This window comes from Marmota flaviventris, chromosome 16 (genome assembly GCF_047511675.1).
Source record: "Marmota flaviventris isolate mMarFla1 chromosome 16, mMarFla1.hap1, whole genome shotgun sequence".
In the NCBI taxonomy this organism is placed as follows: domain Eukaryota; kingdom Metazoa; phylum Chordata; class Mammalia; order Rodentia; family Sciuridae; genus Marmota; species Marmota flaviventris.
Window position 1 is genome coordinate 65,241,296 of NC_092513.1, and position 24,186 is coordinate 65,265,481.

At 47.9% G+C, this 24,186-nt stretch overlaps 1 protein-coding gene across 1 annotated transcript in view; it reads left to right on the forward strand.

The window, feature by feature from the left end:
- LOC114079067 (E3 ubiquitin-protein ligase RNF213-like) overlaps positions 1-24,186 on the forward strand; it is a 97,966-nt gene that overhangs the window by 47,236 nt on the left and 26,544 nt on the right. The window contains exons 26-41 of the mRNA XM_027920178.3: positions 859-1,052; positions 1,262-1,417; positions 2,049-5,663; positions 7,408-7,544; positions 8,098-8,193; positions 9,102-9,220; positions 9,949-10,068; positions 10,518-10,639; positions 11,052-11,196; positions 11,455-11,593; positions 13,761-13,952; positions 14,678-14,823; positions 15,951-16,105; positions 17,270-17,482; positions 17,759-17,940; positions 18,558-18,678. Of these exons, the coding sequence (XP_027775979.2) occupies positions 859-1,052; positions 1,262-1,417; positions 2,049-5,663; positions 7,408-7,544; positions 8,098-8,193; positions 9,102-9,220; positions 9,949-10,068; positions 10,518-10,639; positions 11,052-11,196; positions 11,455-11,593; positions 13,761-13,952; positions 14,678-14,823; positions 15,951-16,105; positions 17,270-17,482; positions 17,759-17,940; positions 18,558-18,678 (5,852 nt within the window). The remainder of the gene's footprint in view (positions 1-858; positions 1,053-1,261; positions 1,418-2,048; positions 5,664-7,407; positions 7,545-8,097; positions 8,194-9,101; positions 9,221-9,948; positions 10,069-10,517; positions 10,640-11,051; positions 11,197-11,454; positions 11,594-13,760; positions 13,953-14,677; positions 14,824-15,950; positions 16,106-17,269; positions 17,483-17,758; positions 17,941-18,557; positions 18,679-24,186) is intronic.

The following is a 24,186-nucleotide window of genomic DNA, read 5'->3' on the forward strand; positions in this document are numbered from 1 at the left end:
GAGGGCTTCCTAGTGTCCCCTTTCTCTGTAGCAGAGGGCACCTCAGCTGACAACCCTCTGCAGGTGGGAAAGTGAGTCCCAGGAGGGTCTGACTCCCTGCGGTCAATGCTTCACCTAGAAGGAGCCCCCTTTCCACCCAGGTTGCAGTTCCTGGAAGCCCTGATCCTCTCCTTGCATGGACTTCTCTGCAGGTCACTTTTTTCCTGCATAACCTCCTTTGACCTATTCTGGGTTGTGTTGGTGTGAGCAGAAGAGGCACAGCTGCTCTGGCTCCAGGAGAAGAGTGCCTTTGCACCTTCCCTTTAGTCACTGTCATGTTTCCTTGGAAAGAGGTGGTGACTTCCATTCTGTTGACTTCAACCTGTGAGCATCACTGTGCCCTGTCCAGATACAACCTGTTCTCTCCCCCACTGGGGGACATGCCTCTGCTTTTACTTTATTACACTTCCACCATTGTCATCATGGGGAATTCGAGGATGCTGGGTGGGTGACAGCTCTGGACTCTGGCTTCATGTTGGAGTTGTGCTCTAATATGATGTTCCGTTGCATCAGTTTTGAATTTTATACAGAGAAGTAACTTTTAAATTTTTTTTTAGCTGGGGATTTACCGCAAGGGTGCCCTACCCCAGCCTTTTTCATTTTTTATTTTGAGATATGGTCTCACTAAGTTGTTTGGGGCCTTACTAGGTTACTGAGGCTGGCCTTGAACTTACAATCATCCTATCTTGGCCTTCCAAGCTCCTGGGATTATAGGCATGTGCCACTGCTCCTGGCTGAGAAGTAATTTCTAATCTCTCTGGAATCTGTTCCTCTTGATCCATAGGCTTAGGATCTAATTTCCTTGTTTTAACATTATAGGAAAATCTCTCTATGTGAAGAGATTGCATGAAAAATTGAAAAAGAAGTTAAACAGTGAAGAGGTGCCTTTAAAGATTGTTCGGTTGACTGACGCTCAGGTGGATGAGGGCCAGGTCCTGGGCAACCTCCTGTCTTTCTGGGATGTTCAGTATTGGAAAACGCCCATGATATTCCACTTTGATGTGACTGCTTCGGTAAGTGCCCACATGGCAACTGAATAGCCACATCAGAAGGCTCACATTCCCAGGGCCCCATCTGCTTCTCCTTGAATGAAGAGTCCCTTCCTTCTATACTTGCCTGTAGTCAGTACTCTTCTCCCAAGGAAGAAGTCAGGAGGGTCCTGGGGGTTGGGAGGAATGGTTGGCAATTGTGTATTTTCAAACCCATGCTTCTCTGTCTTTAGGTACAGACTGGAACTTGGGTCTTTCTTTTCAAGATCCTCATTTTACAATACCTAATGGATATAAGTGGGAAAATGTGGCTTCGGAACCCATGCCATTTATATATCATTGAAATTACAGAAGGAAATTCAGTACAGCCAAAGAGGTCTACAAAGCTGGTATGTACACAGGGCATTTTCAGGTGGTCATGGCACACCTTTGATTCTGTGGCTTGAAGCCTGGGTTGACACATCTTGGTTTTTTCACTTTCACCTAGGGTAGCTGTGAGTACATGTTAGGGGAAATGCATGCTTGGACTTAGATCTTAATGATGTCTAGAATGAGAATACTCTCATGTTGATTGGTAGCATCTTGGATTCATCTGGATATGTCAGATTGGTTCCTATGTCTGGGGTTGAATTCCAGGGGTGCTGAGTGTGGAGGATTCCTCTGTTGATGGCCACTGTCTCCCTTACTGCCAGTGAAGAAGACAGTGAGACTTCATTCATGGAAACCTGTTAGCTGGTGGGAGTTCTATTGTTACACATGTGTTCATGCTTGGTGAAGAGATCAAGTCACAGGATTGGATATAGCTTTCTGGTTCATAATGCTGATGCCATAGTTGAGCTTCTGTAATGCTCTAACATGCAGATGCCAGCCTCTGTGAACAAGAGGCTGCAGAAAGCCACATGCATTCAAGTGATTGTTTTCATAAAGGTCTATCCACAGGAGACCACGTGGAGGGTTAACACATATGGGCATCTTTCAGGAAATCAAATTCTAACTTCTATTTATGTCTCTTCTTTGCAGAATCCACATGCCCCCCAGTTTAGTTTTCTTGACATCTTCCCCAGAGTCACCTGCAGACCTCCCAAAGAAGTGATAGCCATGGAGCTGAGCCCTGAGAGGAGCTTCATAGAGCCTGGAATGGATGAGAGAGAGTTCTGCAGTGCTACTTTCCAAAGACCTTACCAATATTTAAAAAGATTCCATAACAAACAAAACCTAGACACATTTCAATACCAAGCAGGCTCTGTTGAAGGTACCCCAGAGGAGTGCATCCAGCACCTCCTCATATATTGTGGGGTCATCAACCCCTCCTGGTCTGAGCTCCAGAACTTTGCTCGGTTCCTCAACTCTCAGCTCAAGGACTGTGAGGCCTCTGTGTTCTGCAATCCAGACTTTACTGGAGATACACTACAGGGCTTCAAGAACTTCGTGGTCACCTTCATGATTGTCATGGCAAGAGACTTTGCCACACCAACACTTCATACCTCTGACCAAAGCCAAGGGAAGCACATAGTCACCATGGATGGGGTTGATGAGGCAGAGCTCGCCCCCTTCACTCTCCGGAGGAGGTGGGAGTCAGAGCCTCACCCATATGTGTTCTTCAATGGTGACCGTGAGACCATGACATTCATAGGCTTCCATCTCCAGCCCAATGAGAATGGCAGCGTTGATGCCATCAACCATCTCAATGGGGAGATAATCAGGAAAGATGTCATGACAGAAGAACTGTACAGGGGGCTGTTGCTTCAAGGCGTGCCCTTCAATGTTGACTTTGATAACCTGCCCAGACATGAGAAACTCTTGAGACTCTGCCGGCCACTAGGAATTCCTCAGGCCTTTGACCCTGATGAAACATATGAGCTTACAATGGACAACATGCTCAAGATTCTGGCCATTGAAATGCGGTTCAGGTGTGGGATCCCAGTTATCATCATGGGAGAAACAGGCTGTGGGAAAACCAGGCTCATTAAATTCCTTAGTGATCTGCAGCGTTGTGGTGCCCAGGCTGAGACCATGAAGTTGGTCAAGGTTCATGGAGGAACAACCACAGCCATGATTCACTCCAAAGTCTTAGAGGCTGAGAAAACTGCCTTATCCAATAAGGACTCACACCAGTTGGACACCATCTTGTTCTTTGATGAGGCCAACACAACAGAAGCCATAAGCTGTATTAAGGAAGTCTTGTGTGACCAGACTGTGGATGGCCAGCCCCTGGAGGAGGACTCAGGCTTGCACATCATAGCTGCCTGCAACCCTTACAGGAAGCACTCTCAGGAGACCATCTGCCGTTTGGAGTCAGCTGGTTTGGGGTACAGGGTCAGTGCAGAGGAGACAGCAGACAGGCTGGGCTCCATTCCCCTCAGGCAGCTGGTGTACCGTGTCCACGCCCTGCCCCCGAGCCTGATTCCTCTAGTGTGGGACTTTGGGCAACTGAATGACACTGCTGAAAAGCTCTACATCCAGCAGATTGTGCAGAGACTGGTGGACCATGTCAGGATCAGTGAAGACAAGACTCATGTGATCACAGAAGTGCTCTCTGCCTCTCAGAGGTTCATGAGGAACACTAAAAGTGAGTGCAGTTTCGTCAGCCTCCGGGATGTGGAGCGCTGTGTGAAGGTGTTCACATGGTTTCATGGCCGCAGCGAGATGCTCTTGGTGAAGCTGAACACCTTTCTCTGCGAGACCAGTGTCAGCAAAAATAACTTCAGGAGAGACCCTGTCCTCTGGTCCCTGGTGATGGCTGTGGGGGTCTGTTACCATGCCTCCCTGAAGGAGAAGGAGTCCTACCGCAGAGCCATTTGCAGGTATTTTCCAGAACCATATGACGACAGCAGAGTCATCCTGGACGAGATCACACACGCACAGGATCTTTTCCTGAGTGGGGTGCCTCTGAGGAAAACCATAGCCAGGAACTTGGCTTTGAAGGAGAATGTCTTCATGATGATCATCTGCATTGAGCTAAAGATACCCCTCTTCCTGGTGGGAAAGCCTGGCAGCTCCAAATCTCTTGCCAAGACCATCGTGGCAGATGCCATGCAAGGCCAGGCCGCACACTCCGATCTCTTCCGCAGCCTGAAGCAAGTCCACCTGGTGTCATTCCAGTGTAGCCCCCACTGCACCCCACAGGGCATCATAAACACCTTTAAGCAGTGCGCTCGCTTCCAGCAGGGGAAGGACCTGCAGCAGTACGTGTCTGTGGTGGTGTTGGATGAGGTCGGCTTGGCAGAAGATTCCCCCAAAATGCCCCTGAAGGCTCTGCACCCACTGCTGGAAGATGGGTGCATTGAAGGTGATCCTGCCCCCCACCAAAAAGTCGGCTTCATAGGTATTTCCAACTGGGCCCTCGACCCTGCCAAGATGAACCGGGGCATCTTTGTGTCCCGCGGCAGCCCCAGTGAGAAGGAGCTCATAGAGAGTGCCAGAGGGATCTGTTCTTCAGACAGCCTGGTGCAGGACAGGGTCCGAGGGTACTTCGCTCCTTTTGCCAAGGCCTATGAAACAGTATGCAGCAGGCAGAACAAGGAATTCTTCGGGCTTCGCGACTACTATAGCCTCATCAAGATGGTCTTCGCCACCGCCAGAGCATCTAACAAGAAGCCTTCTCCACAGGATATTGCACAGGCAGTCCTTCGGAACTTCAGTGGCAAAGATGACATCCCTGCTTTGGACATCTTCATGGCCAGTTTACCTGAGGCTGGGTACATGGAAGAGGTCAGCACCCTGGAGCTCATCAAGCAGAACATTTGTGGGAGTATGCAGAACATACTCCCAGCAGTGGGGGAACTGGAAGAAGCTGAATCCCGCTACTTGCTCATACTGACCAAAAACTACATGGCCCTGCAGATCCTGCAGCAGTCATTCTTCAGTGAGGACCAGCAGCCCGAGATCATCTTTGGTTCCAGTTTTCCCCGGGACCAGGAGTACACCCAGATCTGCAGAAACATCAACCGGGTGAAGATCTGCATGGAGACCGGCAAGATGGTGGTGCTGCTGAACCTGCAGCACCTCTATGAGAGCCTGTACGATGCGCTCAACCAGTACTACGTCTACCTCGGGGGCCAGAAGTACGTGGACCTCGGGCTCGGCACCCATCGTGTCAAGTGTCGGGTCCACCCTGACTTCCGCCTGATTGTCATCGAGGAGAAAAATGTGGTGTACGAGCAGTTCCCTGTGCCCCTCATTAACCGGCTGGAGAAGCACTACCTGGACATCAGCTCGGTGCTACAGGGTTGGCAGAAGAGCATCGTGCAGGAGCTCACGCAGTGGGCAGAGGACTTCGCTGACGTGAAGGCCCATCAGTTCCTGGCTGGGCACAAGTACAGCCCTGCTGACGTCTTCATCGGCTACCACTCCGATGCCTGTGCCTCCGTGGTGCTGCAGGCTGTGGAGAGGCAGGGCCCCGGGGACCTGACAGAGGAGCTATACCACAGGGTGTCTGAGGAAGCCAAGCTGATCCTGCTGGACTGTGCCACACCAGATGCTGTGGTGCGGCTGAGCAACTCTGCACTGGGCTCATTTGCTGCGCAGGTGCTGTCGCAGGAATACTGGTACAAGCAGCAGCATCACTCCTTTGCAGATTTCCTCCAGGCCCAACTTCGCAATGGGGACTCTGAGTGCCATGCTATCTTCACAGAGGTGACTGCCCCACAGCCTTTCCCTTTCCTCTTTCACCCAAGAGCCCTGGTCCCTGGGGCCCAGAGGTTTTGACTCTCTTCAAGATAGTTTGCAGTCTAGGAAATGGGTGTGTTTCATACAGGCACAAGGAGGATAAGTTCAGTTAGGCCTCTTTTTGACTGTGAGTAGAGCTCTGCTCTGAGAGCAGCATTGGGCACAACATTCAGTTCCCAGAGTGCTGGGTCCACCTGGGATGTAAGTGAATTGGTCTGCTTCCCATCCTTTGACAGAGTATGAGTAATGGATGAGAATGTCTCCCATGCAGGTGCCCTTAGTGTGTGTCATAGGTGAAAGCTGCACTCCAGGTAGGGACATGGATCTTAGGTGGTTCTCCTTAAGACAGGCTTTTTGCACTTGAAAGAGAGGGCTGGCTGGGCCAGTGTCAGAGGCAAAGGCCTCTGTGGGACACAGGTGTTGAGTCTGAATCTGCATCTGTGCAAGAGACCTGGAGGAGATCACTGACAGACCGTAAAGTTCAAGCTTTGAGTGCTGGGTCTCACAGGGATGGAACAGGTGGAGAGACATGTGGAGGGCCTTGTCAGCAGCCTTGAGCTTTGTCTTGCCTGCACAGAGAGGAGCTATGGAGCAATGTGTATGTGGACATACCCCACTGCCCCGGTGATGGGAATACAGTGGAGCAAGAGACTGACATTGAGAGGATAGAGCTGTCAGGAGGCTGCTGGCATGGTGCAAACTGCAGACAGTTAGCAGGCAGTAAGGGGAGGAAGGAGATGGAAGACAGCCTTCCTGAGCTCACTGAAGCTTTGTGCAATCACCATGGAGAATCCAGGAACAGCAGTGGATTTGGCAGCTAGTGGTGGTAACATCCGTTTGGGATAGGTTTGGATGTCTGCTCTATGGTTGGATGTGGGAACCTGAAGCCTATTCATAAGGACAGGCCCAGAGAAGGGGTCTGGAACTGAGTACAATAGCACATGCCTATAATCCCAGTGGCTTGGGAGGCTGAGGCAGGAGGATGGGAAGTTCAAAGCCAGCCAGCCTCAGCAACTTATGGAGGCCCTAAGTAACTTAGTGAGACTATGTCTCAAAATGAACATTAAAAGGGCTAAAGGGGTTGGCTTGTAGCACAGTGGTAGAATGCTAGCATATGTGAGACACTGGGTTCGACCCTCAGCACCACATAAAAATAAATAAAAAATAAAGGTCCATTAACAACTAAAAAATAAATAAATTTTAAAAAAGGGCTGGGGTTGTTGTTCAGTGGTTAAACACCCCTACATCTAATTTCTGGTACAAAAAAAATAGAAGGGGTCTGGAGAGCTGAGGTCCTACATGCCTAGGAACATCTGGGTTTGCACCATGGGATGTGGTCCATGGCAGAGACTTGGGAACTACTGAGGGGAGGAAGAGTTGCCAGTGGCTAACTCCATCTGATAGCAGGAAGCCAGATTACAAGAAGAAGTGGCATTGTGCTGAGCCCTAAAGGATCAGGAGGCTCTCAGGTAGGGACCAAAATAGGAAAAGAGACATTGGCTTCTCAGAAGGCATCTTCTGGCCGGGGCAAGTCTTCTCTCTGTCATCTGTTGACCCTGGAGGTTCTGCTTGCCTCAGCCATCCCTTGTATGTAAAACCTGCTCAGGGTCGGGCTTCTTTTTGTCCCAGTGCCCCCTGGTCCTGGGTTCTAATCCACCACTCTGTGCCCTTGCTTGAATTCTGGCTGATGGCTTGCGCACCCACATTGCAGGTCACCACCTTCTCCAGACTGCTGACGAGCCGTGATTGCGAGGCCCTAGGGGAGGAAGTGAAGGGCTTGGCCTCGAAGCCCGTGATCCTGTCACTGCAGCAGTTCGACACCGAGTACTCATTCCTCAAGGAAGTCCGGTGAGGTGTCCTGCCTGCCCATCACCCTCAGCCCCCATCCTAGGTATATGGTATCCCATGATGGGGCATGGTAGCCACTCGGAAGGAACTCTGAGCACTGGACACTGTGAGAAGGTCATTGCTCAGCCTCATGGTATGCCCTTCCAGCCCCTGTCATAAGTGGCCTTCTCCACAGCTGTATCATCTGTCTCTTGATATTTGTGTAGCCCTTTCCTTCTCCAGTGGATTGCCTCCTCACCTTGTGGAAGGAGACCCTACTGGATGCTGGATTATTCTGCATGGCCTGTGTTTCCCTTCACTTTGTAGAGTGTTGTGATCCATGTTTATGTTTCGTTTTGTTTCACTTATGCTAGGAACTGAACTCATGGCTGCTCTACCACTGAGCCACATCTTCAGCCCTTTTATTATTATTATTATTAATTTGCAGACAGGGTCTTGATGAGTTGCTGAGGCTAGCCTGGAACTTGTGACCCTTGTGCCTCAGCCTACGGAGCCATGGCTGCCTGTGTTTTAGGACAGAGGATTCACTTGGGTGATTCCATTTTTCTTTCAGAAGCAGCTTAATGAAGACAGCCAGACATAAAATCCTCATTGTCCAGTTGGATTTTGATGATGGTGCTCACAGTGCTCAGCTCATTGCATCAGCTAAGTATGTTCTTAGTATTTTTTCTCAGGAAACACAGGAAGCCAAAATCTACCCAGGACCTCCTGAAGAATTTCTTTCCTGAAAACAGTGTGAAAATAAGAATGACTCTCCCTCTCAGCTCCTGACATGGGCTAGGGAAGCTAGAGAGGAAAGGATGAAGGAAAAGGCCAGTAATGGCACAGAATTGGTGAAATGCAAGAAGTGTCAATAATGGAATATTTGTAGTATGTAGAGGAATGTGTTAAAGCTATGTTTGCAGTCATTTTTTGGTCATTTTAATTTTTAATCACACAATTAGGATTAAAGTTTAGTCTGGGATGTAGCCTTGTGGTACAGCACTTACCTAGCATGTCTGAGGCCCTGGATTTAATCCGCAGCACTGCATAAAAAGAAAAAAAGTACTTATCATAAGTTTAAGGGCAGTAAAACTAAGTAAATAAATTAATATTTATTGGACATTTTTTATGATGACCATAAATCTATTGCTTTCATAATTGCTGTGTTTTGTTACTTATGTAATGTAAGAGTGACTTCTGCCCCTTTAAAGTACTAGGAGCCTAGTACAAAGTTAAGGCTAGCCAGATCCTGCTAGGAGGTGGTTTGTGGCCACTGGGGGTACAAGGGGCACTGTACCTTACTGTACTCTCTCAAAATGGGAAGGCCAACAAGCCCCACCCTCTGGCATGTGAGGGCCGTGAGATGTGCCGAGTGGGGGTTCTGATCAGCAGTGAGAGGTAGAAAGTGACCCCACCAACAAGAAGCCATCCTCCTCTCACAAGAGATGTAGTGGCCCCTGGCATTGTGTGGAATGTGGTAAAGCCCCTGACAGCTCCAGGCACACGCAGCAGCCATCTCACACCTTGGCTTTTGCTCAATTGCTTGCTTTGTTTTGATTTTTGTTTTCTAAATAGATACTCTGCTATCAATGAAATCAACAAAATACAAAGAACTCAGGGCTGCATCTTTGTCTATTTCATCACAAAACTGTCCCGGATGGGGAGCAGAGCATCCTATGTGGGATTCCATGGAGGTAGGGCCAAAGATGAGTGACTGTCTTTAAGTATGTCTGGGTTGATTCTCAGGGGTCCCATGCTGCCTGTGTGTCTGAGTCAGACACCAACTCCAGCTGTCTCTGGGCTTCTTTGGCTCACTGTTCACAGCCATCACCCTGGGACTTGCTGCTGCTCTGTCAGCATGGCCTGGGCTATCTCAGGTGTGCACAGGATGAGCTCCTGCTCCAACTTTTCATTGTACAAATGACTCAGAGATCTTCCTCTTGCAACCAGCCCTAGTGCTGACTCCTTGTGCCTGACTCCTTGATTTGCCTTCAAATCAGCCCAACTCTTTTTCTGTGGAATGATCACAAACTGGATTATGTAAGACAATTGGTATTCTGAGAAGAAGGAAATAAGTTTAATAATTTCACAGATGGAAAGACAACCTGTCAGTATCTTGAAGCACTTTCTAACTAAGTGACAGTAAATATGCTAAGATGCACGTAAAGAACCCTAGACAGGATCCAGGTAGCCTTTGCACACCAGTTAATCAGTCTCAACACACAGGTTGATGGTGAGCATGCTGATATGATGTAGTGGAACTGATGGGTTTTGGTGTGTTCAGGGACATAGACTTTGAGGTACCAATCATTCCTCTGTCAGTAGTGTGATTAAACATCTGGACACAGGTGTGTCCCCGCTCATGGCTGACAAGAAGAAAGTGAAAAGACTTGAGAAGACTTGGTAGCTTTGTTCTTCACAGGGCTATGGCGGTCTGTGCACATCGATGACCTCCGGAGGTTCCCAGTCATGTCCTCTGATGTGACTAAGCTGCAGAGTGTTACCATCAGCCAGCTGTTCATGCCAGGAGACAGCTCTGAGCGTGAGTTGCAAGGTTTCAGTCTGGGAAAGTGAGGGCAGAGAGGCAGATGGAAGGTGTCAAGTTAGACAGCTTCCTGTGGGGCTGGAGTCAGGGTTGCCACACTTGAGTTACCTTTGAGTCTCGTCACCTGGCCTCAGCCGGAACTCAGGATGTGGCACTGAACTGCCTGGCTCATAGTCAAGATCACCAGGGCCATGGGAAGGCCAAGGAGCAACACCCACTGTATCAACTGGTGTGCTGTGGGTCATGTGCCCCAGGCTGTGGGACAACTGAACAGTAGATTTTGTGCTGAACTGGGTGACAAATGTCCCCATGACTGGGGCTGCCACTAAAGCTTGGGACAGGAAACCTTGGTGAAGCTCTCAGCCTAGGCACAGACTTGGTGCCACCCCATCCTTTTCCTTCTCCAAGTGGTGACTTGATTGTGTTCCCTTTGCTTGCATCAAAAGGCAACCAGGAGGAGGCGATGGAGGCAGAGACTAGCATGTCAGGGGAGGTGGCAGAAATGGAAATGGAAGAGGAAGGTCCCGAGGAGATGGAATGGGAGGCCGTGGACCTGAGGGGCAGTGATGTGAGTTCTCCTCTGTTCCCCTGTTGGCTGTAGGTGGCTGAGCTGGAGGAGCCCAGGCAGCTGTGCCAGGGTCAGGCTGAGCCCTGCCTTCTCTTTATGCTGGAAGTATGAGGGACTTACCAGGACAAGATCAGTCATTCCCTTCTTTATGAAGACTCCTAGTTAGCTCTGCCCTGTCCCTCAACAACTGACCAAATCCCTGATGTCAGCCACCACCTTGCCAGTGGTCCTCAGGGTGGTTGGGCAGCACACAGGGATCAGCTGGGAGAGGTCAGTAGGTCAGCTTCACCATGGAGACTGGCCACTGATGCTTTGGGCAGGTGGACACGAGGCCACCTTCTTGTGTGGGTAGCGTAGCTTTCACCCACCCTGGACATGGCAGCAGCAGATGACGTACTGTCTCCCTTGGCAGGCACAAGTCCTGGACACCACCAGACTGCTGAGGAGCTGTGTGCAAAGTGCCGTGGGGATGCTCAGGGACCAGGAGAGCAGCACACGCAACATGAGGAGAGTCACCATCCTCCTCAGCCTCTTGAATGGGGACAGTGTGTGCAGTGGTATGAGTCATGTCCCTGCTTCTCATCAGGGAATCAGGTGGCTGAGTGTGGCGAGCTGCCCTTCTGGGTTTCTGTGGCTTGGCAGATGCAGCTGGCATAGTGGGAATCTCAGGACATCTCTAGAATTCTTCTCTAGAGTTGGCCTGGCCAGAGGACCTGTGGCTTCCCTCTGTGGGGGAACTGGTCAAGCAGCACAGCAGAGCCTCCAACTTGGTGCCTACAGGTGGACCAAATTATGTCCCTTCTGCCTTTTCACAGCCTCGTTCTTGTGGATATCCAAGATGCGCCTCTCCGTCCTTCTAAAGAAGCAAGAAGAGAACCAGCTCTGCAGTCTGAAGGAGTGGGTGGGGCGAGAGGCTTCGAACCAGGATGCACTCCAAGAGGCTGGCACCTTCAGGTACTGTGAGCAGCGGGCAGTGCAGGGACCTACTATACCATCCCAGGGGAAGGAGCACACCAGGTGTTTCTTTCTCCACCTCTGAGGAGGGCAGAGCTATGTTTTTGCTCCAAGAGCCCAAAACAGACCTGGATGGTGGTCATGTGTGGTTGTTGGCCATGTGGGTGGTGGTCCTGGGGTGTTTATTGGCCACCTGGATGTTGGTCAAAAGGGGTTGTTGGCCATTTGAATGGTGGTTATGGAGGATTGTTGGCTTCCTTTCGCTGCTTTTGTGTGCTTAACTTTTTTCAAGATAGCAAACTTAAAAAAAACAATTGTTCTCATAGAATGTAAAAATTGCTCTCATAGGATGTTTATCATAAACCGCAGCTAGGGTTGCCATTCAAGGTTATTAAAATTGAGATGGTGATGTGCAGGGAAGTAACAGAAATCATCTTCCTAGACCTACTGCTTGAAGTAATAGCAAGTACAAAATAGGACCCAGAAGTGCCATTTTATTGTCCGTGGTCTTTTTTCTACAAAACCATGACCCTTTTCTTTAGACCCTTTGAAGAGCCTGGGCTATATGGGGTTAGGAGGATTGCTCAGGGTCTCAGATGGAGGGTCTGAGGGTCTGAAACCACCTGTTGGCAGGGTGATCTTAGGCCACTGAGGTCCTCCATGGTCCCTTCAGTTCTGCCCTTCTGACGCCCTGGCTCCAGGCCTGCTGCCACATGTGGCCCACAGGGGGAATGTGGGCGATGGCAGCCAGGGCCCATGAGTGCTGGCTTCCTCACCACAGGAGCTTTTCCATTTCAAGTTCTCTCTGCAGTGCTCCTTGACTTCTTTCCTATTTACACCTTCTGAAGGAAGTTTGTGAGCCCAGAAACTGTACATGATTTTGTCTCCCTGGATGGTCTCCCTTTCCTAGCACATGTCCAAGCCATGTTCCCATTGCCCCTTTGCCACTGTTGCTCTGTCCTTGCTGGGTTTGCCAGCCTCCCTTTTCACTACCCCATGGTCTCCACAGTACTCGGGACCAGTTTTTTCCCCGTGGTCACAGGCAACACCCAGGAACAATTGGACCTGCTTGCACTGCACCCTCAATGCCTTAGGACCCTGCTGGATGTTATGACTCTTCACTAACACTGTGTGTCTGGGACTTAACATCACATATCCTTGGGGCTAGACAGCCAGCCTCCTTGAAGTCCTTTACACCAGAAGTCCTCTGCTTTTTAGTTCACTGTGTTAAGTAGCCTTGTCTTAATATTCTTTTTGATTCTCAAGTTGTTTAAATTTGGTCTCTTGGAACCCCTTTGAGGTGACTGCATTACTCTCGAGCACTTGCCAGGGCTCTCAGCTCCTCCAGCCCAGAACCTCTTTCACCACCACCCCTTCCCCATCCTCTGTGCATGTTCTAGTTTGGGGTCTTAAGTCAAGTGATGTCCTTGACTAATGGGATGTTTGTTTTCTCAGTAGATGTTTTTAAGTTCTCTCTAGAATCCTGTGTACTATATATTCAGAAAAAAATTCATACAAAAGGCCTTACTTTATTTTCCAACACAATTACCTAGTAATTCTTGTCCTTTACCATAAGAAATTATAGAATTTTTGTTATTATGTAAAAAACATATCTTTGTAACATGAAAGTGAGATGTAGTTAATTCAACCAATTAAGCGCTGTCACTCTAAAGTACTCAGGGTTTATTTACAGAAACACCCACAATGAAAGCTGAATTCTAGATGAACATGTTTTCTTACTTAACTTCATCTAGATCAAATTTACGTTCATCTCTCCATCTTTATTATATGGTATCCACAGCTGATTTTTTTTTCTTGCAAAGTTTATTTATTTAGTGAAGTTCATTATTATTTGATTTGTTTATAGAACCTAGTTGGCTTGTTCTAAAAAAACATTATATACAAAAACAGCAAATATTTCTTCATCTTTTCAAGGCACTAGTTGCTGTTACTAGATGTAGAATTAAGTTCCATCCAGTCCTGCTTCTAATCTAAGACAATCGCATTTGTGAGTCTCTTACACTTAAAAGTGATGAGAACTTCAATTTGCGGCCCTGGCTTGTAGGCTAGAAGGCTTGTTGACACAGAGGAAGGAGACATCAAGATCACAGCACTGACTGTGGTGCTGAGCCATTGTCCCCTGTCCTCTGTCCCACCCCTGCTGCAGGCATACCCTTTGGAAGCGGGTCCAAAGCGCAGTCACCCCTCTGCTGGCCAGCATGATCTCTCTCATCGACAGAGATGGCAACCTCGAGCTTCTGATCAGACCAGACTCACCAGCCTGGGCCCAGGACCTGTGGATGTTCATTTTTAGTAACACTAAGTTGCTGAACATTCCGCTTATGATGAATAACATAAGGTGAATGAAAATCCTCACGGCACCCTCAGTAGCTCTCCTGGGCTTGAGAACGTAGGCTCTGCTTTCCAAGGAATGTTTCACCAGCTTCTTTTACAGCCTAGCGGTCGTGGCATCCTGGCAGGTCTTTGTTCCATTTCCTTTTTCCTCATTTTCTTCTATGAGGGCATTTGTGATAGTTCAGAAAGCCAGGTTGGATTCTTGTGCAGTGGGGACACTGCCCTTTGGAGAGACTATGTCCTTAATCATGCTTGTGTTCCCTTATGCTGTTCCCCTGTTCTGTCAGGGAACCTCCCCAAGTTTTCTGTTCAGATTACAGGGACTTCAGTTCTGGAATGTAGACCAATAAGATGCAGGAGAGGGGCAGGCACAGGCTGGAGACTTGGTCCTGCCTGAAGTTTTGGGCCCTTTCTAGGCCCTGCACAGGTGGCCTGCTTTCATTCTGCCTGTAAACAAGGGTTATGATGTAGCCCTCCAGTTTCTGTGCACTGGGAGCCCTGGCCAGGAAGGCAGACAGCAGCTGTCTATGCAGCCTCAGCACCTTGTCTTGTTTTGATGTGGTGTGAGGGATGGAACCTGAGGCCTCACACTTGCCAGGAAAGCACTCTACCGCAGAGCTACCCCCTCACCCCTGACCCACAGCACCTTCTGAGAATTGTGGCACATGTCCTCTGGTGTTTGGAGCACCATCTCAGGAACTGATTCTCACTAACCTCACCTCACTGCAGATCCAAGAGTGAGATATCCTCCATCGTGGTACAGAACCATATGAGCCTTCCCGAGGGTGCTTTCAACAGTGTCCCCTTCAGCTGGAGAATCAGGGACTATCTGGAAGACCTCTGGGTCCAGGCCCAGTACATCACAGATGCAAAAGGTGAGTCCTGCTCAAGATGGGCCCGATGCAGCCCTGGTGAAGCAGCCTTTACCCACAAAGACACTGCCTGACCATCAGCGGGCAGACAGCAGCTAGCACCTGGTAAATTCTGGGACTTGTAGTTCTCACACTTTGCATGTGGAATAGACTCAAGTTCATGTCTTGCCTTCATTTTGAAATGTCTGCTGAAGAAATGAGAGTCTCCAGGAGATCAGAAGCCTTTAAGTCATGCTGTGAAGGGAGGCTGTGAGGTGATTTCTAGTGGCTTACTGGCTGGCAGTCTAGTGAACTAGAGCATGTTCCAGCAGGGATGAAGCTTACTTCCTGCTGCAAGTTGACCATTCCTGTTCTGAGGCTCAGACCCAGGAAACAGCCCCTTTAAGCTTTCTCAGCAAATGCTAGCAATGAAAGGAACATGTCCCCTTTCCCCATGCTGAGCCATTGTTTCCTCCTGAGTCATACAAGCTGGGGGCTGAGTTTGGCCATAGTCATTTCAGAAAAGCCAGTGGTAGTGCTATGTTTTTTGAAAAGTCACTTTTCAGTTACATGTGAAATCATCTTTTCAACATGTATTAGAGAACCAGTATGCTCAATGTGAACTTGCTTTCCTGGGCTTGCATTCTGCCACTTGTCCTAAACCAAAGTGAAGCAGTTGGTCTCCTGCTGAGAGAGTGTTTCTTCCCCTGGGGGAATGCCCTGCCTGGACCTGCTTGTCCAGCTGAGTGTGAAGTAGGGAGCCAACTCTCCATCTGCTGGAAGGCAAATCTCTCTGATTGGTGTAGTCTCTGACCCCAGCCCTAAAGAGAAGCCCACTGAGTCGTGATTCCCTGGGAACTTACTTGGGCCCATTACACTGAACAGACTTGCAGCACAAAACTCAGGCTACCTCATATGTTTTTTCATGTTGGAGCTAGTGTGGATTTTGTGACCTAAATTGAATGTTGATCCTGCCTTCCTTTCTATGTCTCCTAGGCTATACACATCCACCATTCTCTATTCCCATAATGGAACTTTGTCTTTGAAATGCCCCAGGGTGCTACACTAGCCCGTGGCTCCTTACTGGGGAGCAAGTTTCTCTCAGCTGTGGCTTCAACTTGTCTCAAGCCGCTCTGGCTTCCTCCCTGCAGGATGGTCAGAGAAATTAGTGGAAATCTTCCAGCAGACTCCCCTGGGTGTGTTTCTTGCCCAGCTTCCTGGAGATCACCAGCAGGAGCTGGTTCAGTGCTACTTGAGAGACTTCCTGCTCTTAACCATGAAAGTGTCCACCTGGGAGGAGCTGAAGGTAAGTATCCACTCAAGGTCAAGTGTGAAAATTGCATGGTATAAACTGGGGACAAACACAGGAACTCAACTTCTGAGAGCTGGTGCTGCCATGTGGGGGAACAAAATGAAGCCACACAGGATGCTAGGCTGAGAATGTCCCCCAAGGTGCTCAGAACACAGGGCCAGTCCCATCACTCCCCAAGGCCTCCTGGAATGGGATGTTCTAGTACCTTGAGAAGCTCTCCAGGTTCCTTGTAGCACCCTCTTGAAATTGTTGAGTTTCTCTTGACAAACTTAAGATAAATAGGTAACTGATGTCTTACAGTAAGAATAATAAGTGAAATTCAATGGGAAAGTTGATACTTTTTTGTTTCTGGAGCTGGGGAGAAAATCAAGAGCCTCAGGCATGCTAGGCAAGTGCTGACTGCAGAGCAGCAGCCCAGCCCAAGATGGAAACTTAAAGAACGTTGAAGAACATACTCTAGCCAGCATGAGGGAAGGTTAGCGAGATCTTTTGGGGAATGAGCAGAATTATCCTGATTTCAAAAATGGGTATAAGTTATAAGCCAGCTGCACAGGGCATAATTGTGCAGGAATCTAGAAAGCTTTGCTCACGTGCTCAGCCCCACCAGTCAGTCAAAAGAAGATAAGCAGTCTCCAGATGCCAGTTGTACCTGCTCATCTGGAAAAACTGAGTTTTCAAAAAGAAGGGCAGGCTCACAGGCTTCCTGGGCAGGTACTGAGCAGTGGTCACATGGCAGGGTGGTTGGACAGTGCTCACAGCAAGGCTTTCCAGCTTTGTTTCTGATCACAAAGAATTAAAAACAATTTAAGTGTTCAAATAAATGAAGGAGGGACAAATTAAAGTAGGACCATTTTAAAATAGTTGTTTGCAACCATTGAAAACAATATTTTCACAGATAATGAGTGGTAGAGGAATTCTCATAACCTAATCTTGAGTGGAAAAACTCAGGAACACAGTGATTCTGATTTGAGGATGATTCTGAGGAAAGGAACAGTTAGGAAAATGGCTAGAGACTCTACTAAAAAGCAGTCAGGAAATAGGAAGTCTGGGTTTGTAATTTTATTTTTTTGTGGTGGTTTTTGAATAGTTCTGAATTCCTACAGGAAAACATCTCTTTATGATTCAAAAATACATACTGAAAACCCTTGAAAACCCCAGTTTCTGCAGATGGCCCTGTGGTCCTGTGTCTGTGAGCTGCGAGCAGCCTCAGGGAGTCCTGAGGATGGGCTCTGCCTGCCGTGGGTGCACCTGGCCTATCAGCATTTCAGGACCCGGCTGCACAACTTCTCCAGAATCTTGACCATCCACCCACAGGTTCTGCAGAGCCTCACTGAAGCTGCACAAAAGCACGACATGGCTGGCAGTGAGATGGTACAGCCCTTCGGGAGGCTCAGGCCCTTGGCCTGTCCCTGGGAGCAGAAGGAGAAACCCTTTAGGGGTGTGTGAATCAGCATGGCCCAGAGGTTTTGGGAACAGCTGGTTGTGCTTCCTGTATCCCAAGACCCAAAGGAGCAGGTTAAGAGCCTGGAATACAAGGACACACTGCCTCTGCTGGGACCTCTGGCCTAAGGAAGCCTCAGCCAAAGAAGAGGGTGGGTGGAAGGGCAGGGGCCCTGTGGGGTCATATGACCACTCTCCTCTTCCCAGACACTGGATGCATTTGCTGCAATGGCCTGTGCTGAAATGCTGACAAGAGACATCTTGAAGCCAAGTCCCCAGGCCTGGCTGCAGCTGGTGAAGAAGCTGTCCATACCGCTGGAGCTCGTCTGCTCCGATGGGTACTTGCGAGGCAGTGGGAGCACAGCCAGAGCTGTCACTGCAGAGGTCAGGTGAGATCCAGAGTTGGCTCTCCCTGGCATGCTCGGCCTGTGCTCATCAGTGGACTCCAGGTCCTGGAACACCTGGCAGCAGGGAGAGCAGATGCTCTTGCCATGGGAGGGGCTCTTTGTGCACTCAATCTGCCCTCGATGAACCCTGTCAAGTGCCAGGCATCTTGTTAGATGCTGGAGAAAGAGGAGAACCACATGCAGTGAGGCCAGGTGCCCCAGAGCCACAGAAAGGCAGGCAGGTTATTAAGCTGCACCTTGAGAACCACTGTGGTGGCAGGGAGCCATTAGAAAGGACAAGGTTGGGCAGGGCAAGCAGAGGGGCAGGCCTTCAGTGTTGGGGAGAGTCCCAATCCATGCGGGGCTGTGAGAGTCAAGAGGGATTTATTGTATGCAGGATTGTCAGAGAGTAGGCACTGTGGCAGTGCATGCTGAGGTAGCAAAGTGAGATTCCATGTCCTGCCTGCACAGAGCACTGGGGGAGTGCTGAGGGCAGGGCTGGTGGATAACCCCTCCTGTCAGCTCACCTTCCCATGCTGCCTTACATCTGCCCTCTCGTCCCCTCCTCCTGTCTCAGAGTCCTCTGTTAGAGCTGAGTGTGTAACACCCTCTTTTTACAGAACCCAGTGGAGTCGTGTTTTCCCCATTGCACTCTTTGTGGAGCACGTGCTCCTGGGGACGGAGAGCCAGATTCCTGAGCTGTGTCAGCTGGTGACCAAGTACGTCTTTTCACTAGACAAGGTGAGCACTGGGCACTTCTCTTGGTCGAATGCAGAGTTTGGGAGCCCACTCTGCCCTCACCTGCAGGTCAGTGCTGGGCTCTCACCCAGTCGCACAGGGGAACGTGGCTCATCAGCCAGCCATTGCATGGATAAGCTCAGTTGTTCAAGAGTTTGCCCTCCCTGATTGCTGAGTTGGGGTATGTCACTTAGGAATAGGAATGATTGTACAGAATTGGACTTCTTCAGGGAACTTGCTTGTGGATGCTTTGCAAGAGCTGAATGGTTACGTTCTACCCACCTCTAGGATGACCTAGAGCAGGCCAGCAGCCTAGCCCTTAGGGGCAAATTCACCACCATCCTCAGCAGGATGGTAGCAATGCAGGAGAATGCCACTGGAGCTGGGACTTCAAAATACATGCTGTCCATGGGACCATGGGAATAGGAAAACATTGAGCCTCTGCCCCCAACACCAGATAAAGCTGATGATGCCGCAACCAGTACCTCTCAGAGAAAGCCACCATCTCTGTGGCTGTCCACCAAAAACAGCCACCCAGCACAACACGGTTCCTACCTGTGTCACCCTGTGACCTTGGGCTAGGGTAACTAGCTCATGAGCACATCCTGTGGGTGTACAGCCATTGGCCTCCAGTGTACCCACTGTCAGGGTGTCTGAGAAAGACCACTTAGGTGTGCAGTCTTTGAAATGCAGGTAGGTGCACCAGAAGGAGATTGGCACAGATTCCAGGTGCCAGCATATTCAGACTTGATCAGAATGTCACAGGCCTTGTGCAGGATGGCCTATACGGGCCAGAGCTTGCTAACACTCCTAGGGTGCCAGGGGCCCGCACTGCTTCTCGCTTACTCTTCTGTCCTCCTCAGCAGCTACCTTCCAGCTACTTGTCTTCAAAGTCTATTCCTGCTGTCACAGCCTGGGGAGCAAAAGAAGGGAGTGGCAGTGCCAGGGATGGAACCCAGGGCCTCACATATGCTAGGCTGGAATTCTGCCACTGAGCCACACCCCAGCCCCTGCACACAGTGCCTTTAAGAACACAGCCCAGGCTGGGCATGGTGGCACCTGCCTGTAACCCTAGCAGCCGGGAGGCTGAGACAGGAGGATTGCGAATACAAAGTCAGCCTTAGCAACAGCAAGGCACTGAGCAACTCAGTAAGACTCTGTCTCTTAATAAAATACAAAATAGGGCTGGGGATGAGGTTTAGTGGTTAAGTGCCCCTGAGTTCAATTCCCAGTACCAAAAATTTTAAAAAAAGAACACAGCCCAGGACAGACACACACACACACACACACACACACACACACACACACACACAGAGTACATCTCATATTTCATCGCCCTAAACTAAGTCCCTTGGCCTCATCTAGTTGAAAGAAGATGGGAAACCTTTCTCAGAGTATGCTTATGTGCCATGGAACTTAGAGGGTTTTTAAAAAATTTTTTTTGGCTTTTTGTTGTTGTTTTTGAGAAAAAGGAAAAAGAAATTTTATTGCTTTGCTAGCAAAGGAGAAACACAAGGGACTCCTGTCCCAGAGGCTGTGATTCCTCTATCAGGGGGAACAGAGAGTTTTTAAAGAGGCTATTCAAAGGAATTCTGTTTTCCCGGATTAGGAAGGAGATATTAGGTAGATCAGGGAGGAGAGAAAAACAGGTATGCTTTAGAGCAGCAAAGCTATGTTCAAAGTATGAAGTGGACCACTCTTGTGGAGGTTCTTAAAGGAAAAGTAGAGAAAAAATGGTGAGAAGGAGCATGTATCTGCCCTATGGCCACAGGCATCCTGGACCACCTTCCCACATGGCCTGGACACAGCTCTCTCCAAGTCTTTCCTGTACCATCCAGGACCCTCAGACCCTGGGGATGCACTGGGCACTCAGCCAGGTCCAGTGTGGTCTCTGGTGGTCAGGTAGCCTGCTAGCTAGGAGATGGGTTTTCTGGCCCTGAGAGCTGGCATGCACCTGTTCATGGGAGACTTTTTCTCCAATGTAATGACCTCAAAAACTTCACAGGTTTCTGGTTAATTTCCTTCTAATCAGATCCCTGTGCAAATAAATAACCATAGCCACAGATGCTACCCAGTTAGTTCCCGAGCTTGAAGCCTGTGTACACTGGTCTGTGCTCTGTGCATTTCCTCCAGCTACAGGGAATCCCTACAGCTCCATTGGCTGAGCCTGGAAAGGGTGCTGCCCTGGATTGATGTTTGCTGCTCTCCTCCTTTGGTTAGAAGTTTAAGTGAAACTGTGGGGGATGTCTGGGGCCTGAGTCTTACCTCCTGCAGACTGCCACTTCAGAGCTGACTCCTACACCCCTGGATATTGGTAAAAGCTGAAAGTAGCCAGCACATGATGGGTATTCGAGTCTTGTCCATCAGCTCTGACAGGAGGGTTAGACATAGCAGACAGAGGTAGGTCTTAGGCGGGTAGGTAGTCTGCAGAGAAAGATGCAAGGGAGATCAATTCTCACGGCTCATGTCTGTAATGCATATTTTTCCACAGGTTTCAGGGAACTGGCTTTCCCTTCTGACCTAACATTAACCTCCCCAACCAGCACCCCACCACTGGGCCACTGCTGCTTTTTTTTAAGTGTGCTAAAATATACATAACACAGAATGCACCATGTAAACACTTTTAAACATATAGTCAGCGATATCAAGCACAGGGTGTTGTGCTGCCACCAGATCATGCTCCAGAGTGTCCTTACCTCCCTCCACACACACATGGACTCCCCAGCCATGTAGATCCCTGATCTACTTTCTATCTGTCACTCTGATTACCACAGGTAACTCACATAAGTGGAGTTGTTCGGCATTTCTTTGGTTTCTAGTTTGTGTCACCTAGCATGATGTTTTCAAGGTTCATCTGTATGGTGGCATGTGTCAGCATTCAACCTTCTTAGGGCTGGATAATGAATGCCACTGTATGGGTGGACACTGAATCTGTCCACTCATCTGTTAATGGGCACTCAGGCTGTTTCCACCTTTTGGCTATTGTGATTGCTGTGAACTTATTTGAGGCCTGCTTTTACTTCTTTTGGATGTGTACCTAGAAGGGGACTTACTGTATCAATTTATTACATTTGTCTCTAGCTAGGGATGCTCCACCACTAAGCTACATCTCAGCCTATTGTTTTACTTTAGGACAGAATCTGGCTTAGTTGCTGAGGCTAACCTTAAATGTGTGATCCTTCTGCCTCAGCCTCTGACCTCACTGGGTATGTGCCACAGTGCCCAGCTCAGAGAGTTTTGATGTGCATTGCCATGATAATTAATGATGCTGAACATTTTTTCATGTTCTTCTCAGGTAGGTATGCATCTTTGGAGAAATGTCTAAGTCCTTTGCCCTTTGCTGAGTGGGTTGTTAATTAACAAATCAGATTTATCAGGATATTAAACACACATCATTTCCAAGTATGATCAATCCTGGGAATTCAAGGATGGCTCAAAAAATATCTACAAATGTCATCAGTTATATAAATGAAAAAGTAAACTCTAAATGATAATTTCAAAAGGTAGAGAGAACATTTGACAAAAATTCATGATTTAGAAAAAAAAATGCCCTAGGCAAAGTAGAAATAGGGAACTTTCCTTACTTGTATAATGCCCAGTGGACATTTGTGCTAACATCTGTACTAACATTTATGCCTGACTACAAACTTTCAGAAACAGCATTAAATCATTAAATTCACTATCCTGTTCAGGTCCTTGGCCCATTTATTGATTGGGTTGCTTGTCTTTTTGGTGCTTAGCTTTTTGAGTTCTTTATATACCCTAGAGATTAGTGATGCATGAGAGGTAAAGATTTGCTCCCAAGATGTAGGCTGTCTATTCACCTCACAGATTGTTTCTTTTGCTGAGAAGAAACTTTTTAGTTTGACTCCATTCCATTTATTGATTCTTGATTTTAACTCTTGCACCAAAGGAATCTTATTAAGGAATTGGGGCCTAATCCCACATGATGCAGATTAGGGCCTACTTTTTCTTCTATTAGACACAGGGTCTCTGGTTTCATTCCTAGGTCCTTGATCCATTTGGGGTTGAGTTTTGTGCATGGTGAGAAATAGGGGTTTAATTTCATTTTGTTGCATATGGATTTCCAGTTTTCCCAGAACCATTTGTTGAAGAGGCTATCTTTTCTCCAATGCATGTTTTTGGTGCCTTTGTCTAATATAAGATAATTATAATTTTGTGGGTTAGTCTCTGTTCTTCTATTCTGTGCCATTGGTCTACCAGTCTGCTTTGGTGCCAATACCATTCTTTTTTTTTTTTTTTTTTTTTTTTTGTTACTGTCACTCTGTAGTATAGTTTAAGTTCTGGTATAATGATGCCACCTGCTTCACTCTTCCTGCTAAAAATTGCTTAGACACTTCTTAGACGATGATATACAATCAATCAAAAAATATATGAAAAATGTTCATTATCGTTAGAAATTAGAGAAATGCAAACCAAAACTACTCTAATATTTCATCTTACTCCAGTCAGAATGGCAGCTATTATAAATACAAACAACAATAAGTGTTGGCAATGATGTAAGGAAAAAGGTACATTCATACACTGCTGGTGGGGCTGCAAATTGGTGCAGCCATTATGGAAAGCAGTATGGAGATTTCTTGGAAAACTGGGAATGGAACTACCATTTGACCCAGCTATCCCTCTCCTCAGTCTACACCCAAATGACTTAAAAACAGCATATTACAGGGACACAGCCATATCAATGTTTATAGCAGCACAATTCACAATAGCTAAACTGTGGAACCAACCTAGATGCCCTTCAGTAGATGAATGGATTAAAAAAAATGTGGCATATATACACAATGGAATATTACTCATCAATAAAAGAGAATAAAATCATGGCATTGGCAGCTAAATGGATGGAGTTAGAGAAGATAATGCTAAGTGAAGTTAGCCAATCCCAAAAACTCAAATGTCAAATGTTTCCTCTGATATAAGAAGGCTGGTTCATAGTGAGGTAAGGATGGGGAATGTGGGAGGAATAGATTAACTCTAGATAGGGCAGAGGGGTGGGAGGGAAAGGGAGAAGGTATGGTATTAGAAATGATTGTGGAATGTGATGGACATTATTATCCAAAGTACATGTATAAAGACAGGAATTGGTGTGAATATACTTTATATACAATGAGAGATATGAAAAATTGTCCTCTATATGTGTAATAAGAATTGTAATGCATTCCACTGTCATATATAAATAGAAAAAATTAATTAAAAAATAAAATAATTTGAGAAAAAAATAAATTTACTACCCTGAATTGCTGGAGATGTGCATTTCTAAATGTGTGTCCAATAGACACTTTGATTTATTTTTTGGTGCTCTGGTGGAACTCAGGGCCTCACGCATGCCAGAAAAGTGCTGTACCACCCAGCTGCTTCCCAGCCCAACCTTTTGTTTTTACTGAAGCAGACATACGCTAGATTGCTTGTATAGGACTGTTCAGAATCACAAAAACTCAAGTACATACTAAATACTGGTTACTGGAAACAGGTATCTGGAAGAATATTCAT